Raw genomic sequence first — 17,222 nt, 5'->3', positions numbered from 1 at the left:
ATGGAATTCTCCAGGCCAGAATACTGGAGTGGGTGGCCTTTCCCTTCTCCAGAGGATCTTCCCAACACAGGGATCAAACCCACATGAGCATTCTTTACCAGCTGAGCCACAAGGGAAACCCAGTACTGGAGTGGGTAACCTATCTCTTATCTTTTTTTTTCTTCTGCTTTTGATTGGACTTTGCCAAATTCCTGTGCCTTAACTCCATTTGAGAAACTCATAGTTTTATGCTTGTCTTTGCTTACTACAAATCCAGGTAGGTCGATCTAAAATTCCTGCCCCTCTTGTACCTGATTTAAAGCTCATTGCTTTCCTTTCCTCCAATGCCAATCACGCTTTGAGTGGGGCAGGGCCTTGGCCCCTTCTCATCCCAGCCTTTGAAGGGTGTATGAGCATGTGGGTCTGAGGGTAAGGATATGAGTGGTGGTGGAGCTTAGAAGTTAACAATAGCAACTCTGTAGCCAGACTACCTGTTTCAATCTGATTCTTCCACTTCCTAGCTGTGTGACTTTGAACAAATTCCTTAACCTGTCTGTGGCTTGACTTCCTCATTGGTAAAAAAAATATATATATATATATATATATATATATATATCTCATCAGCATTATTATGCAGGTTAAATGAGTTAGTACTTGTAAATCATATGGAACAGTACCTAACACATAGAAAGTACTTCTAGAAGTGTTTATTAAACTTAGATTAATAAGTTTATTAAAATCATTAATATTAAACTAATTAATATTAAACTTATTGCCATTAACCCCAAGAATATGATTGGAGGAATGTGGGGTAATGATGAGGGCAGAGGTGTACAGAGCTGTTCCTAGGGAACTAACCAGCTGTCCATCAATAGCAAACATCTCAGGTCCTATTTCCACTCAGTTTGGTGGCTGCTTGTGGTGTCAGCTGATGTGGGACCATCCTGGTCAACTTGGGCTACTATGATAAAATACCATAGAGTAGGGGACTGAAACAGCAAACATTTTCTTCTTACACTTGTGAAAGCTAGAAAGTCTAAGATCAAGGCACCAACAGATTCAGTGTCTAGTGTGAAGTGACTGCTTCCACACTTGTAGGATGGTCATCTTTGCATTGCATCCTCACAGGAGGCAAGAGAGAGCATGCATGCTAAGTCGCTTCAGTTGTGTCCAACTCTTTGCAACCCTATGACCTGGAGCCTGGCAGGTTTCTCTGTCCATGGGATTCCCCAGGCAAGAATACTGGTGTGGATTGCTATGCCCTCCTCCAAGGGACCTTCCTGACCCAGGGATCGAACCTGCGTCTCTTACATCTCCAGCATTGGCAAGCAGGTACTTTATCACTAGCACCACCTGGGAATCCCCAAGAGAGAGCAGAGAGAGAAGAAGCAGACTCTCTTGTGTCTCTTCTTATAAGGGCACTAATTCCATCATGAGGACTCCACCTTCATAACTTAATTACCTGCTGAAGGCCCCACCTCCTAATACCATCCCTTTAAGGGTTAGTCTTCCAGCATGTGAATTTGGGAACACCTTAACATAAAGTCCATAACAGAGACTCCAAGTAGAAGTTTATCTTGCAGGCTTCAGCTTCCCCAGTGGAAGCAGACAGATCAGTATACACCAACTAGGGACTGAGATGCCAGCCAGAATCCCTAAGTCTGATTCTCTTGAAACAATCCTAACACACATTGGTTGGTGAGGAATGGGGTTGAGAGAACCACCTCCCTCTCCTCCCTTGCTACAGTCTAGGAAGGACATTCTTTTCTTCCTCTCTCCTCCAGTTCATCTCTCCAAATAGTCTTCAAAAGGACTGCAGAGAGGAGCAGGTCCAGCTCTCCAACCTGAGCAGTGTATGCAACTGTAATTATTAGCAGCTCTCTTTTTTTTTTTTTTTTTTTATATTTTATTTTATTTATTTTTTTTAATTTAATTTTATTTTTAAACTTTACATAACTGTATTAGATTTGCCAAATATCAAAATGAATCCGCCACAGGTATACATGTGTTCCCCATCCTGAACCCTCCTCCCTCCTCCCTCCCCATTCCATCCCTCTGGGTAGTCCCAGTGCACCAGCCCCAAGCATCCAGCAGCTCTCTTTAGAATGTGGAGTGACTAGTGCCACTTCTTTCCAGCAAGGACTATAGCCACCAATTCTAGGACAAGTGGGAAATGTCTCATTCCACATCATATAGCAAGTACATAAAGGTGGGTGATATATGATAGGGCTGATATGTTGCAGAACCTGTTTGGGCAGAAATCCTAAACACATTAATTTATGCAAATATAAAAATAGGTACAGCTTTTGTTTTGATACAGGTGCAGAACAAAGAATCAGCAAGTAAACAAGAGAGAATGACAGAAAATCAGGGATATATTCCATTTAATGATATTCTTATCTATTGACATTGAAGGTTCCCTGATCATTATTCTTAGAGATGATACTCAATAAGTGACCAATACACATTCTATAGATCTGGATACACAGTCTAATCCTGCAGAAATGGAAACATTGTGTCTCTGATACCATCAGTTCTAAAACAAGATGATGAATCCTTGGGGTTCCTTTGTGGCTCAGATGTTAAAGAATCTACCTGCAATGTGAGAAATCTGAGTTTGACCCCTGGGTCAGGAAGATCCCCTGCAGAAGTGAACAGCTACTCACTCCAGTGTTCTTACCTAGAAAATTACATGGACAGAGGAGCCTGGTGGGCTACTGCCCGTGGGGTCGCAAAGAATCGGATGTGACTGAGCAACTAACACAAATGAATCCCTAACCAGTATGTACCCAAACAGCCCAGTAAACATACGTGTTAAAAAACACAGATATTTTAAACATATAAGGGTTACATATTAATATTTCTTCCTCTTAATTAAAGATGATGTCTGGAGTCAAGCTACCTGGCTTTGTACCTGGGCTCCAAAACTCATGTATTGGTTCACCTTGCAGAGTTATAACATCTTTCTGTGTCACATCCCACTGTGAAGTGGGATGTTGGGAGTGAGTTAATGCAGGTAAAGAATAAAGGATGGTGTTGGGCACATAGAATTACCATTATAAGTGTTCAGTTCAGTTCAGTCACTCAGTCGTGTCCAACTCTTTGCGACCCCATGAATCGCAGCATGCCAGGCCTCCCTGTCCATCACCAACTCCCTGAGTTCACCCAAACTCATGTCCATCGAGTCGGTGATGCCATCCAGCGATCTCATCCTCTGTCATCCCCTTCTCCTCCTGCCCCCAATCCCTCCCAGCATCAGAGTCTTTTCTAATGAGTCAATTCTTTGCATGAAGTAGCCAAAGTATTGGAGTTTCAGCTTTAGCATCAGTCCTTCCAATGAACACCCAGGACTGATCTCCTTTAGAATGGGCTGGTTGGATGTCCTTGCAATCCAAGAGACTCTCAAGAGTCTTCTCCAACACCACAGTTGAAAAGCATATAAGTGTTAGCTCTCATAGTTTATGAGAATGAATTTCAAATTGGTATCATTGAATATTTCCATAGGCATGCCCTGCCACTAATAAAATATGCATTTCAAAAATAAAATCAATCTCTTCCTCCTGTACCAACTTTCTCTGTAAATTTTTGTCAAGATACCTAAGGATCATAGATTTACTTTTTTTCTCTTGTATCAGTCAGACCTATTTTGAATTCTAAGTGAGAGAAACTAGCTTAAGCAAAAAAGAAGGAAATTTAGTTCTTGTAATCAAAACAGGGAGGGCTTAGATGAAACTGGCCACAGAGATACCTAGAACTGGAAACTCAAATGCCCACAGAACTCTCCCCTTAAGAGGAGACTCGTTTTCAGGTCAGCAGTCATTGTGAGAGTGGCCATGGCCACAGAGCCCTATAAGCAACTCCATGGGAAAATGTGAGTAAGGTTTCTGGTTGACCAATCACATGTACATGAATGGTGTCATATGATGGGCATGGCCAGAGGTGTATCCTCACTCCATTGGCAGAGAGGTGGAATACACAGTTTGACAGCCCCCACCAGCCAGCATGATTGAAGTAGAGAAGAGATAATAACCCAAAGGAAGGGTTCCTTAGAGGTTTGAAGTCAATCTAGATTCATTTCTCTAAAAACATGCTTCTGCCTTGTCATTCTTCCATCACCAGTGTTGAGGACAGTCTCCAGGACTGCTGCCCTAACTGCATAACTCATTTTCTTTTTCCAAACATGAATCCTTTTCTCCAAACTGGAAACTGTCCTCATCATCCCATATGTTGCCAATTTCCCTCTTTGCTTAGTCTCCACTGCTTTCCATTATGCCTTCCACCATCTCTGATATCCATATAAAACTTTTGCCCAAATCCTGCTGCTTCTGATGCTGAATGTCAGCCTCTGCATACTGGTGCTGAATCAAATCTCAGAGATGGAGTTCTGAGTGAAATAGAAAAGAAAAGCTTTGTTGCTTTGCCGGGCAAAGGAGGACAACAGTGTATTCCTGCCCTGGAAAACTATTCTACCCCAGGAGGATTTGGTGAGGAATTTTATAGCGGTTGTTTAAGAGTGGGGTTGCTGACCAAGATTAGGGTGTGTGTAGAGCCTGCACTCCTTTATCCTGGTCTCGCATAGTTTCTTGATGCTGCTCTAGTTCTTTTAATCTGGCCTCAGTGGTCTTCTCTGGAATGAAGAATACGGATATCTTCCACTTGGTGGGGGTTTTAGTTCTGTAAAAATGCAAAGATATTGTTACGTGTTTCCCTTTAGGCAGAACGAGGACTCTGCCACAAGGTTGCACTATTGTTTATTGTTCCTCCTTTGTCTCTGCATCCTCTCCCTTCCCTGACTAGCAACTGTTTGAATCTACTCTTTGAGATTCAGGGAAGATCGTGAAGGCTGGAGTCTGTTCCCTACGAACAAGGAACAGGGGACATGGAAAGGCTTTTGTACCCAGGAGCCCCACAGGGTCCTGCTTGGTTTCACTTCCATGGGGATTCTGGGACTATGGCAGATGACACTGATCTCTCCTTTATTTGACTGCCTCTCTCATTGTCAATGTTTCTTACATATATAGATCATATTTTTATTTTTATTCTCACATTACCCAGCAAAATGCAGAATTACTGACTGAGCCAAACTTCTAGATAAGATGTTCTACTCAAAAATGCATGCCTTGCATTAGGTATTTACATATCCATAAATACCCTTGAGACTGAATAAATTGGAACCTTGATAATTGATCAGATGACCAAGTGGGATTTAACAAGGAATAGAACTTGGTCTGTAGCTCTGAGTTGTCATTACTTTCCCTGCTTATGTCTGCAAAATCTCCTTTCTAGTTTGTTTATACAACACATGGTGTTGAGCTTGGTATAATTGGCAATCAATAATTATTTGAAGAAAGTAATGAATGAATTGGAAAGAAAAGTGGAAACAATAGGAAGTTCTAAAAAAATGTTATTTTCAAATAAATATAGTAGAATTATTTTTCTGCTGGGCTTTTTGATTAAAGATGACTTTCAGTTCAGTTCAGTCACTCAGTCATGTCCGACTCTTTGTGACACCGTGGACTGCAGCATGCCAGGCTTCCCTGCCCTTCACCAACTCCCAAAGCTTGCTCAAACTCATGTCCATCGAGTCAGTGATGCCATCCAACCATCTTGTCCTCTGTTGTCCCCTTCTCCTCCTGCCTTCAATCTTTCCCAGCATCAAGGGTCTTTTCCAGTGAGTCAGCTCTTCGTATCAGGTTGCCGAAGTATTGAGTTTCAGCTTCAGCATCAGTCCTTCCAATGAGTATTCAGGGTTGATTTCTTTTAGGATTGACTGGTTGGATCTCCTTTCTGTCCAAGGGACTCTCAAGAGTCACCTCCAACACCACAGTTCAAAAGCATCAATTCTTTGGCACTCAGCTTTCTTTATAGTCCAACTCTCACATCCATACATGACTCCTCAAAAAACCATAGCTTTGACTAGACAGACCTTTGTTGGCAAACTAATGTTTCTGCTTTTTAATATGCTGTCTAGGTTGGTCATAACTTTCCTTCCAAGGAGTAAGCATCTTTTAATTTCATAGCTGCAGTAACCATCTGCAGTGAATTTGGAGCCCAAGAAAATAAAGTCTGTCACTGTTTCCATTGTTTCCCCATCTAGTTGCCATGAAGTGATTGGACTAGATGCAATGATCTTTGTTTTTTGAATGTTGAGTTTTAAGCCAACTTTTTCACTCTCCTCTTTCACTTTCATCAAGAGGCTCTTTAGTTCTTCTTTGCTTTCTGCCATAAGGGTGACTCTGCATATAAGTTAAATAACCAGGGTGACAATATACAGCCTTGATGTTCTCCTTTCCCGATTTGGAACCAGTTTGTTATTCCATATCCTGTTCTAACTGTTGCTTCTTGACCTGCATACAGATTTCTCAGGAGCCAGGTAAGGTGGTCTGGTATTTCCATCTCTTTCAGAATTTTCCACAGTTTATTGTGATCCACACAGTCAAAGGCTTTTGGATAGTCAATAAAGCAGATTTAGATGTTTTTCTGGAACTTTCTTGCTTTTTCAGTGATCTAGTGGATGTTGACCATTTGATCTCTGGTTCCTCTGCCTTTTCTAAATCAAGCTTGGTCATCTGAAAAGACAACTTTAATGGAAGACAAAACATGAAGTTTTGTAAAGTGTTTTAGAGGTTTTATTATAAAGGCTCAAGATTTTAAAGACATTGCCTTTAAATTTTGTATTATTTTATGTAAACCCTAAAGACATTTTAACCTAAAATGTTAGGGAATACTGGAGCATATTTTCCACTCTCCAGCAATGAGAAAATCCTTAATCTATTATCTGAACACACATACACTCACATTACATGTCTATGTATACATAGATAGATAGATATAAATGCTCCTTGTTGTTGTTCGGTCGCCTAGTCATGTCTTGACTCTTCGTGACCCCATGGACTGCAGCATACCAGGCCTCCCTGTCCCTCACCATCTCCCGGAGTTTGCCCAAGTTCTTGTCCATTGCATCCGTGATGCCATCCAGCCATCTCATCCTTTGATGCCCTCTTCTGCCTTCAGTCTTTCCCAGCATCAGGGTCTTTTCAAAAGAGTCAGCTGTTTGCATCAGGTGACCAAAATATAGGTCACACATATCTACACATACACATAGATACATTGATCATAGTATGATAGGAAAAAAAACTACAAACTATGTGTTACATCAGATTCTAAGTTCTGACAGAATGGTTTACCATGAGCCATTTCTTTTTTTCTTTTTTACCCCCTTAAAACAATGTTCATCATTTCAGGTCACTGAACAAAAGAAATTGATTTGTGCTACTCTAGAAAAAACATCTTCAGTGCCACACCAAGCATTTATATGATATTTTTCACCATTTACAAAAATCCCACAAAATACTCTCAGAACCATTATAGAGCAATACCATATTCTCCTGGAAAAAACAACACTATTCTGTGAATATTGCAATAGGCAATCATTCCAACCATCTAATTATGATAGCTGGATTTTTATACTTCTCATCTTAGATCTTTATCCTTCTGGCTCATTTCCGAATGCCAGGGTTTTCATAGAATTTTGCTGGGTGGGAATTAACCAGCTAGATTCTTCTCAAAATCATTCTTCCTGTACTGATCCTGAGGCATGAACATTCTAGGACAGATTATAGTAATCTCTGAGGTGTTTCATACTTACAGTATGTCAAGTCAATAGCAAGAAAAATGAAAGGCACATCTAATATACTGAAATGCATATTACTTTTAAGATTTCTTCTAATATGTACATAAAATTGAGAGTTCCAAAAACCGAGTTCCTGTCTCAGGATTAACCTTAATTTTCTTTTTGCTGGCACCCTTGTCTATTTTGGGATCTTTTAATTGGCTTTAGATTTATCAGTAACTGTGTACTCCCATAATTATCACCAAGTATTTCCCCTGTGACTTCTAATAACTGAAACCCTTTCTTAATTAACTTAGTGGATTAGAGTAGAGTTTAAATTATAAGTGTGAGGGATGCTTTGCTCTATACTGTGTATCCTATCTCAGATTTTCTTCCCAACTTAATTGAACTTCTCAAAAACTCTCCAAGACAAATCAGTGCAATCCATGGATTAGTTTTGGCAGATTTGATTTGGGTGAAGGAATCTTATCAGCAAACTTTTTTTCAATCCTGTTAGCATGTGTTCTTGCCTGGAGAATCCCAGGGACGGGGGAGCCTGATGGGCTGCCGTCTATGGGGTCGCACAGAGTCGGACACGACTGAAGCGACTCAGCAGCAGCAGCAGCATGAAACCATTTACAGATAAATGATGACAAACTTGTCGATTTGTGTCTAATACATTTTGCAACAGAACTGTGACAGGCATGGGCACTTCCTGTGACACTAAACAAAGGAAGCAAGTTACCGGATTTGAAGAAGTTTTTTAACATTTTTAAGACACAAAGAGATCATTTAGTGGTTGCAAAAACTTATTTAGTGATCCCTCCCACCTTCTCTGTTTCCAAGAGAGACACACAGGCTGACTGACTGGGAGCCCAGGAGACTTCAGTACTCTCTGTTCAGAAGTTTCTGTCTTACCTTTCACTTCAGTGCCCAGGTAGGAGTAGGGTCAAGGCATATGTATGCAGAGATTATTCCCTCAAGAAAGCATGCCATGTGCTAGGCAAGTTATGTAGCATGTTATTTCACCTAATTGTTACAACACCCTATGTGGAAGGTATTATTACCCATATTGTACTTTTGAGGAAAATAAAAGCTCAGAAAGGTCATGCAGCTAGAGAACAGCATGAATCATGGGCTGAGATTCACACCCAGCTCCAACTGATTTCAAAGTATGTGTATGATCTTTCTGCTCCATGACTCTGCCTGGAGGAGATTTACAAAGGGAATACTGGAAGTGTTTTAATTAAAATGAGTTTTGCTTTGTTATTGAAGACTTTTGAATACTCTTTGGTGTAATTAGCAGTTCTCAGGGGTCTCATAATCAAGTCCTGGATATTAATAGAATGTATCCAGGAACAGTTAAATAACATAACTTGCTCATCTCAACAATAAAGGAGAACATGATCAACTTCACATAGAGCCAGGATGCTCATACAAATTTGAAACTGAAACAACAAATTGCTCCCAGATAATTGGATCTGTGATTTCTCTGTTCTTTGGAAAGGCTGGGAAAAGACAGTTGGTGAGCTGGGATCTGGATACTTCTTGGGTGGACTTTGTCCAGTTCTACATCCAGATCGGTGGAGAGAGTTCTGTGTGCAACAAGCCTGACAGCAGAGAGGAGGGTGTCCTCCTCCAGTACAGCAACAACGGGGGCATCCAGTGGCACCTGCTGGCAGAAATGTACTTCTCAGACTTCAGCAAACCCAGGTAACCAGCTCTGATTGCCTTCCAATGGTTTCAGGAAGGTTAAGGGTGATGTTGCTGTTGTTTAAAACATTGAGTCATTTCAAGGAGAGATAACTCTCCATGATATAACACAATTAGATATGGAGAGAGACCAACCAAAAGCATTACTTCTAAGGCACACAGGGGGAAGGCAGAAACCAGCGAAAGCCAACTGGGTCTAACGAGAATCATAATATCCAGGAAGAGAGTCAGGGATGGTAGGTGGGAGATGGAGCCTGGAGAGGTTCCCCCTATACAGTAGAAAGGGAATTGATAATGGGGCCAACTGTTTTAAACAATTTGAAGCTATTCAAAGTATATTTTTTCTAAGGAATAGCATTGTCAATCTGGAAATTACTGAGAATTCAGTAAAGTAAGAAGATTACTATATAGACAAACAAAAATGCAATAGCTTTTTTAAATTCCAGATATATTCCATTTTTATTTAAGGGAATTTTTCTTTAGGGCCTAACTATCTCACCACATTTTCAAAGACTTCTGTGACACTAAAATGGTTAAGAGATTCTGAGTTGGAAGCTATCAGAAGACCCCATGACAGAAAATACATAAATATAAGGAATAAGTTTAACAATACTGAGAATCTCTGTAAAGAAAACTTTAATAAAGCTTCAAAACTTCTTTCAAATTGTGAAAGAAGTGAACAAATAAATGGAAAATAATGCAGCATCCTTGGATAGGAAAACTGAACATTATGATATGAAGATATCTCTTAATTTATATGTTATACTATTGCAACCAGAGTCTTAGTGGTATTTTTTTTGGAACTTTATGTCTAGAAATATAAACAGACAAAAATAGTTTAAACTTTTGGTTAAATATAGAGGGATCCCCTACACAATATTATAATATATTGTATAACCTACATAATTAAAGTGGAATGATACCAGTGCATAGATAGAACAATCAAGTCAAATGACCCAGAAATTAACTCAGATATACATACAAACTTATATGTGAAAAAAAAAACACACACATCAATTATCAATGATAAAGAAATGGTCATTCAATCAAATGGTGTTAGAAAAAAGTGTGTAGGCTCTTGGGGGGAAATATCTATATAGATTGTCATCTAACATCTCAGATGATAATGTTAAAGACTGGTTAAAGATTTAAACATTTAGATTACTATCTGATCTTGGGAACAGACCTAAACTTTCTATACATAAATTCAGTAGAAGAATTAACACGCATGTAACACATCCATTTCAAAGGAAATAGAAAAAAATTAAAAAGAAAATAAACTGAGAAAATATTTGCAACAAATATGAGAAATAGAAGATCAGTGTTCCTGTAAAGAGCTCATAAAAATTATCAAAAAAAACACTAAGATCCAGTAGAAAAATAGGTAAAAGGAATGAATAGATGTTACAAAACAAGAAAGACATATGTTTAATAAAATACAATTAATATCCAACCTCTCTTGTAATAAAAATGATACCATTTTTCAACAGTCAGTTGGTCATTTTTTAATAACACAAAATGCTCTTTCCACATGGAGCAGCAAGACAGGTGCTCTCATGTCATCCTGCATGCCATTATTCCGGGAAAGAATTTTGGAAAAATCCTTTGGATTTTTGGAAAAATCAAGAGCCTTAAACATGACCATTTTATTTGGCCTGGTAATTCCATTTTGCAGAATCCTCCCTAAAGAAATAAACTGAGGTGTACATAAAACTATATGCATAGATTTTCATCACAGAATTATTTATAAGGAAAGGTGAAATAAATAGTAGCACATCTGTATGATGAAAAATTATATAAATGGTAAAATGATCTTAACTAAGTTTACTGACATGAGGATGTGCTTATGATATAATGTTCATTTTTAAACTGTAAGATACAAAATTATACATATAATCTCACCTGTGTATAAGAGTACATGCTTTAATGTTATACAGCAAACTGTTAGCAGAGGCCAGTCTCATGTGGTAGATTATCAGTGATTTATGTTTCATTTTTACTGGTTATTTATATTTTTTTTGAAAAAAATTAATGCTATTTTAATGCAATAATATACAAGGGAGCAGTTCTTTCTAAGGATTTCTTTAGAAATGTTATGACCATTGTCTTGGTAGTCAAAAGACATTGTTCAGTTAATCAAACTCAGTTGAAATATCTGCCTCCAAAAGATACCATAACAAATGGAGAAACCAGGACCAAGACTAAACTTGCTTACAACTTTAAACCTCTTGTCTAATTTGTCTAAACTTAGAAACGTCTCAAAAATACCAAGAGATCAAGCAAAACTAAACTTTCTCTTGTTGCTACTAGTGTTATTTTAACAGCTGCTAAGAAAAACAGAGTTTTTCCTTTCCTGGCACTAAATGATTTGCTTTTATGCAGATTTGTCTATCTTGAGCTACCAGCTGCTGCCAAGACCCCCTGCACCAGGTTCCGCTGGTGGCAGCCTGTGTTTTCGGGGGAAGACTATGACCAGTGGGCAGTTGACGACATCATCATTCTGTCTGAGAAACAAAAACAGATCATCCCAGTTGTCAATCCAACTTTACCTCAGGTATTTCTCATTATGTCTGAACTCCAGGACGACATAGAATTGTAAAAGAGGATGGGATTACTGACTCCTCCAAGGATTTAGTGCTTGACACTTGAACATGTAGTTTGATTTTATGTGTTTGCACTAATTTTTTTTTACCTCTCTATGCTACTCTTTCACAGATTATTTAGATGTTAAAAAATGTAAAAAAAAGACTAGAAAGTTTGGCCAATTCATTAAGCGTGATTATTAGTTTGTTTATAAAATAATTAGATATATAGTGGCAAAATACTTTCAGTTGTTAATTAGGAGAAAAACTTCATGGCAGTTTAAAAAACAGTTTGAGAGTCTGATTTATTTTCTTAGAAACACAAATAATACATGGTAATACAAATAGCAGCATGTCATGAACTGAAAATTTATTTCTTCTTTTCAAAGCTATCAAATTGCCTTTCTGTGTTGTTTGTATTGTTTCTATTAGAACTTTTATGAGAAACCAGCTTTTGATTACCCTATGAATCAAATGAGTGTGTGGTTGATGTTAGCTAATGAAGGAATGGTTAAAAATGAAACTTTCTGCTCTGCCACGCCATCAGCCATGGTGTTTGGAAAATCAGATGGGGACCGATTTGCAGTAACTCGAGATTTGACTCTGAAGCCTGGATATGTGCTGCAATTCAAGGTATTTATGCATAAACTTCTTGCAGATTAAGGAGTAACCATCTTCCAGATTTGTAAATGAAATTCACAAAGAACACAAAATGATCATATTTCTGTCAGTGAAGGGACTCATCTGAACAAACAGTTCCCAACAGTTTTGGAATGGCAAAGCTTTTTAGCTCTGCCCATAAGGAAAACAGCTTGTCAGTTTTTAGTGAGCCCCAGAAGTGGCTGTGTCACTGTATTTCTTTACGTGCTTGTGGAACTCTATCAGAATTAAAAAGAAAGATTACTTTGAGGATTTCAATCTGATTGTGACTTAATGAATCCCATGCTTTTGGATGGTAATGGATGTGTTCTCCTTTTCAGCTAACTAGTACTTTTTATTTTTTTTATTTTTTTTTTAATTTTATTTTATTTTTAAACTTTACATAATTGTATTAGTTTTGCCAAATATCAAAATGAATCTGCCACAGGTAAACTTGCGAGTAATTTTATGTTTTTACTATCGGGTTTTCAAATAATTTCTTTTCCTTTGATTCAATAAATTTTTACTTAAATTATCATTGTTCTTCTAAAAGCTGCTTATTTTTCAGTGCTGTGATAACATGTCAACATGGATAGCAAGTATTTACTTTGACAAGCTCTTTTTTCAAAACCCTAATCAAAATTTCATTGTGTTTATAATAAAATCCCATTGGTGAATTCTGGGGTCGAGAGTAATGCATTTTTAATGATCCAGCACAACTACATGGTCCTTACATAACGGCAGGATGCAGATGCTAAATAATTTACAAATGGAATTATTAAAGAGATCAGATGTTTATGGGAAGCTCTTCAAATATAATTTCCAGAGGTCTGTAAACAAGGCAGTGAGTCATAAATAAGATGATTAGTGAAATGTTATTCTTCTCTGTTTAGATTTTGATGCTAAATTGCCATGGAAAACCATTAATAACGGTGTACAAGTATATTACTTTGTTGGTACTGCCTAAAATGGGAGTAAAATAACAGCAATAGCAATACCTTGTCAGAATAGTATGCTGTTTCTCACCTGGCGCTTTTTCTAATTAATTAGCCACAAAATCATGATAGTGTAGGTGTTGAACTCTGCAAGGTGGTATTCTAAAGTTTAAAAATCTAAATAGAGAAAATATTATTAAATGTTTCAAAACATAATGCAAAATGCCTAAGAAAAGTCTCAATTCTACAATCACACCAGCAGAAATTGTTGATTTGTAGCTATCAGTTGATAATAGGCAGGTAATATGAGTCATTTAGGAATTGTTAATGTATATTTGGAATCTGTAATAAGAACTTGATGTTATTTGTCCAAAAAAGGTACAGTGCTGGTGAAGTTTTGATGACTGCCTGCCTTGTGTCAACACTAAGTGCTAGGAATACAGAGATGAGAAGTGTAGCCAAGCCCTCAAGAAACTAGCAAGTGAGCCAGAAAAGTGAACAGTTGCAGTAGAGTCACTGATGCTGTGGGAGTACCTGACATGGTTCCTGGCATATGGCAGGTACTCCAAAATTATCTATTAGTTAAATGGATAGATGGATGGATGAGTTAAAATAGGAAGTTTCTGGAAATACAGAGACTTAGCAGACTGCAAAATGGAGGAGGTGGGAAATTTCAGCTAGAACAGAGTGTGCAACTATGTGAAAATACAGGAAAGTGCAAATGAGAATGGAAATGTTGGAAATTTGAGTTTGGAACCAAGATAAGGTTGATTCTAATGAGCTTTATGTGATACACTAAGTCACTTAGATATTAATCCAAGAGCAATGAGTCATGGGAGATGTTTAACCCATTGAATGTGAGAATCAGACCTGTGTTTTAAAAGGATCGTTCTATTGACTTAACAGGAGGAAAAACTATTTATAAAACCTTTACTATGTTCCAGGCTTCTTTTTAGGCTATGATAATAGCTAGGAATAGAGACTTTGACAAAGAAAGAACAAAAGAGAACAGATAGAACAAAAAGGACAAATGCCTTGAAGTAGGAGTGTGCTTGGAAAAGTTCAAGAAACCACAAGGACGCCACTGTGACTAAAGCAAAGTGAGGAAGGGGAGACTGGTAGGAAAAAAAAAAAAAGATCAGACTTTGACTTTTGCTCTACGTAAAATGGGCTTCCTAGGTGACTCAGATAATAAAGAATCTGCCTACAATGCAGGTGACTTGGGTTTCATCCCTGGTTCGGGAAGAGCCCCTGGAAAAGGGAATGGCTACCTGCTCCAGTATTCTTGCCTGGAGAATTCCATGGACAGAGGAGCCTGGTACATTACAGTCCATAGGGTCAGATATGACTGAGAAACTAACACTGTACCTACACTACATAATACATAAAATAGCTAGCAGAAGAGTGACATACTTTGACTTAGACATTTAAAAAATCACATAGGTAACTGAGTTGGGAGTACACTGGCAGAGTCAAAGGCAGAGATAAAAAGACTGCCAGGCAATTATTTCAGTGATCCAAGTAATAGATAATGGGAACTTGGACCTGTGAGACAGTGGAAGAGGCAGAGAGATGTGTTCAGATTGCTGAGTGTATTTTGAGTAAAGTGACAATGCTAGAAAAGTCATCAAAGTAAGAAATAAGGAGGCCAGACTAAGGCATAGCCTGGGACTATAAGTAGATGGTTCTGAAAGATGTTAAAGGTGCAGTCAACAGGTTTGGGTAACCTATTGGGTGATAGAATGGATTCTAGAATGACTCCCACATTTCTGGCTCAAGTCACTGAAATCAGAAATTCAGGAATAGGAAGATTTGTTTTAGGGTGGTGGATGATGAGAAGACTTGGACCTGTGGATTTAAGGATGCCTGTGGATTGCTAAGGGTTTCCCAGGTGGTTCAGTGGTAAAAGAATCCACCTGCCAAGACAGGAGATGCAGATTCGATCCCTGGGTCGGAAGGATCCCCTGGAGGAGGAAATGGCAACCTGTTCCAGCATTTTTGCCTGGGGAATCCCATGGACAGTGGAGCCTGGCAAGCTACAGTCCATGGGGTTGCAAAGAGTCAAACATGACTGAGCACACATGCTCATGGATTGCTGAAGGACAAACACACAAGAAGCAGTTATGTACATTGTTCAGAGAGCCTGAGAGTATCTGGGAGTCGTAAGGATTTAGAAGGAATCTGAAATTATGATTGTGAATGAGATTAGGGAGCTTGTATGGAGTAAAAAGGTAAGAAAGCCAAGAATTGAATTCTAGAAAACATCAGCAGTTAAGAAGCAGGCTAAATGGTCCATAACGAATAAAATCACAAACTTGTCACAGAACTGAAAGCTCCATTGACTTACCTACTTTTGCCATAAATCTAAGACAGAAAGCTAACTATGCATGCCCAGTGTGACTCCTCTCACCACAGGCCAGCCAAAGGCTATGCTAACTAAGTAATGTAATAAAAGCGTTTGTGTTACAAGAGGTGATCTTGCATCTTAGAGGGTCAGGTCTTTATTTTCTTGACATTTAACTACGTAAACTTGGATAAATGAATCAGTTGAATTGCCACTAGCCATATTATAAATCCTTCTGAGAGATGCTTTCTAGCTCTGAGCATGGAATTAAGGAAAATATGTGTTCTTCCCATTTTTGACAGACTGACTCAAGCTACTTTACAGTCACAAGCAGGAGCTGGTTGACCTCTTGAGCTCTGACCCAATTTTATTTGCCTAGGGGCCTATCTTTCCTTCATCCTTTATTTTTTTGGTCATGATTATGTTCTCTTGCGTTCTTCAATTTTTTCTATAAAATTTGACTATTCTTAGTTATAAAGCCTTATACAATCCTATGATGGCTCCAACCAACAAATGAAATAACATATGAATAGATCATGTGATCTAAGATAGCATGTGATTAAATTTCACATTTACAACTTTTAAAAAATATAAACTAAAACAGTAATACAATCATTTATATATTTATTAATTTAGAAAGAAACTGTCCAAAGCTTTAGTAGCATTCAGTGCTGTGTAAAACTGATTCATTTGAATCTAAGTGATTAAAAATGAACACATATAAATAGGAAATTCATAGTTTCTACATTTTGATTCAGTAATACTACTCCTAGATATTGGTAAAACAGAAAAAAATGGTTGTGCTAGGGGCTTCCCTGGTGGCTCAGTGGTAAAGAATCTGCCTGCCAATTCTGGAGAAGGAAGTGGCAACTCACTCCAGTATTCTTGCCTGGGGAATTCCATGGACAGAGAAGCCTGGGGGGCTACAGTCCATGGAGTCGCAAAGAGCTGGATACAACCGAGTGACTAACATACACACACGCCAATGTAGGAGACACAGGTTCAATCCCTGATCCAGGAAGATCCACATGCCTCAAAGCAATTAATCCTGTGCAACAAAACTATTTAGCCTATGCTCTAGAGCCCAGAAACCACAACTACTGAGCCCACATGTTACAACTACTGAAGCCTCCCTCCAGCCCATAGTCTGTGCTCCACAATAAGAGAAGCCACTTCAGTGAGAAACCTGGGCACCACAACTAGAGAGAAACCCCTGCTCGCCACAACTAGAGAAAAGCCCACGCAGCAACGAAGACCCAGCACAACCAAAAATAAATAAATTTATTTTTAAATGGTTGTGCTATAGCATTGTGATATAGGTTGCATTTTTTACAATTTTTTGAATATTTTTAATCCTGTAATGACAATCATCTCCACAAGTGCATAGAAAAGCAATGGTTTATTTCTGGATTATGTTG

General features: G+C 38.4%; 1 protein-coding gene across 1 annotated transcript in view; it reads left to right on the top strand.

Annotated features, from left to right (window-relative positions):
• The window catches only part of RELN (reelin), a 553,687-nt gene that overhangs the window by 422,139 nt on the left and 114,326 nt on the right, over positions 1–17,222 (top strand). The window contains exons 25-27 of the mRNA XM_055590184.1: positions 9,099–9,304; positions 11,687–11,858; positions 12,319–12,519. Coding sequence (XP_055446159.1) covers positions 9,099–9,304; positions 11,687–11,858; positions 12,319–12,519 — 579 coding nt within the window. The remainder of the gene's footprint in view (positions 1–9,098; positions 9,305–11,686; positions 11,859–12,318; positions 12,520–17,222) is intronic.

Source organism: Bubalus kerabau, chromosome 8 (genome assembly GCF_029407905.1).
Source record: "Bubalus kerabau isolate K-KA32 ecotype Philippines breed swamp buffalo chromosome 8, PCC_UOA_SB_1v2, whole genome shotgun sequence".
Taxonomy (NCBI): domain Eukaryota; kingdom Metazoa; phylum Chordata; class Mammalia; order Artiodactyla; family Bovidae; genus Bubalus; species Bubalus kerabau.
Note: the sequence above shows the minus strand (reverse complement) of the source record. Positions and strands in the feature narration are given on the sequence as shown.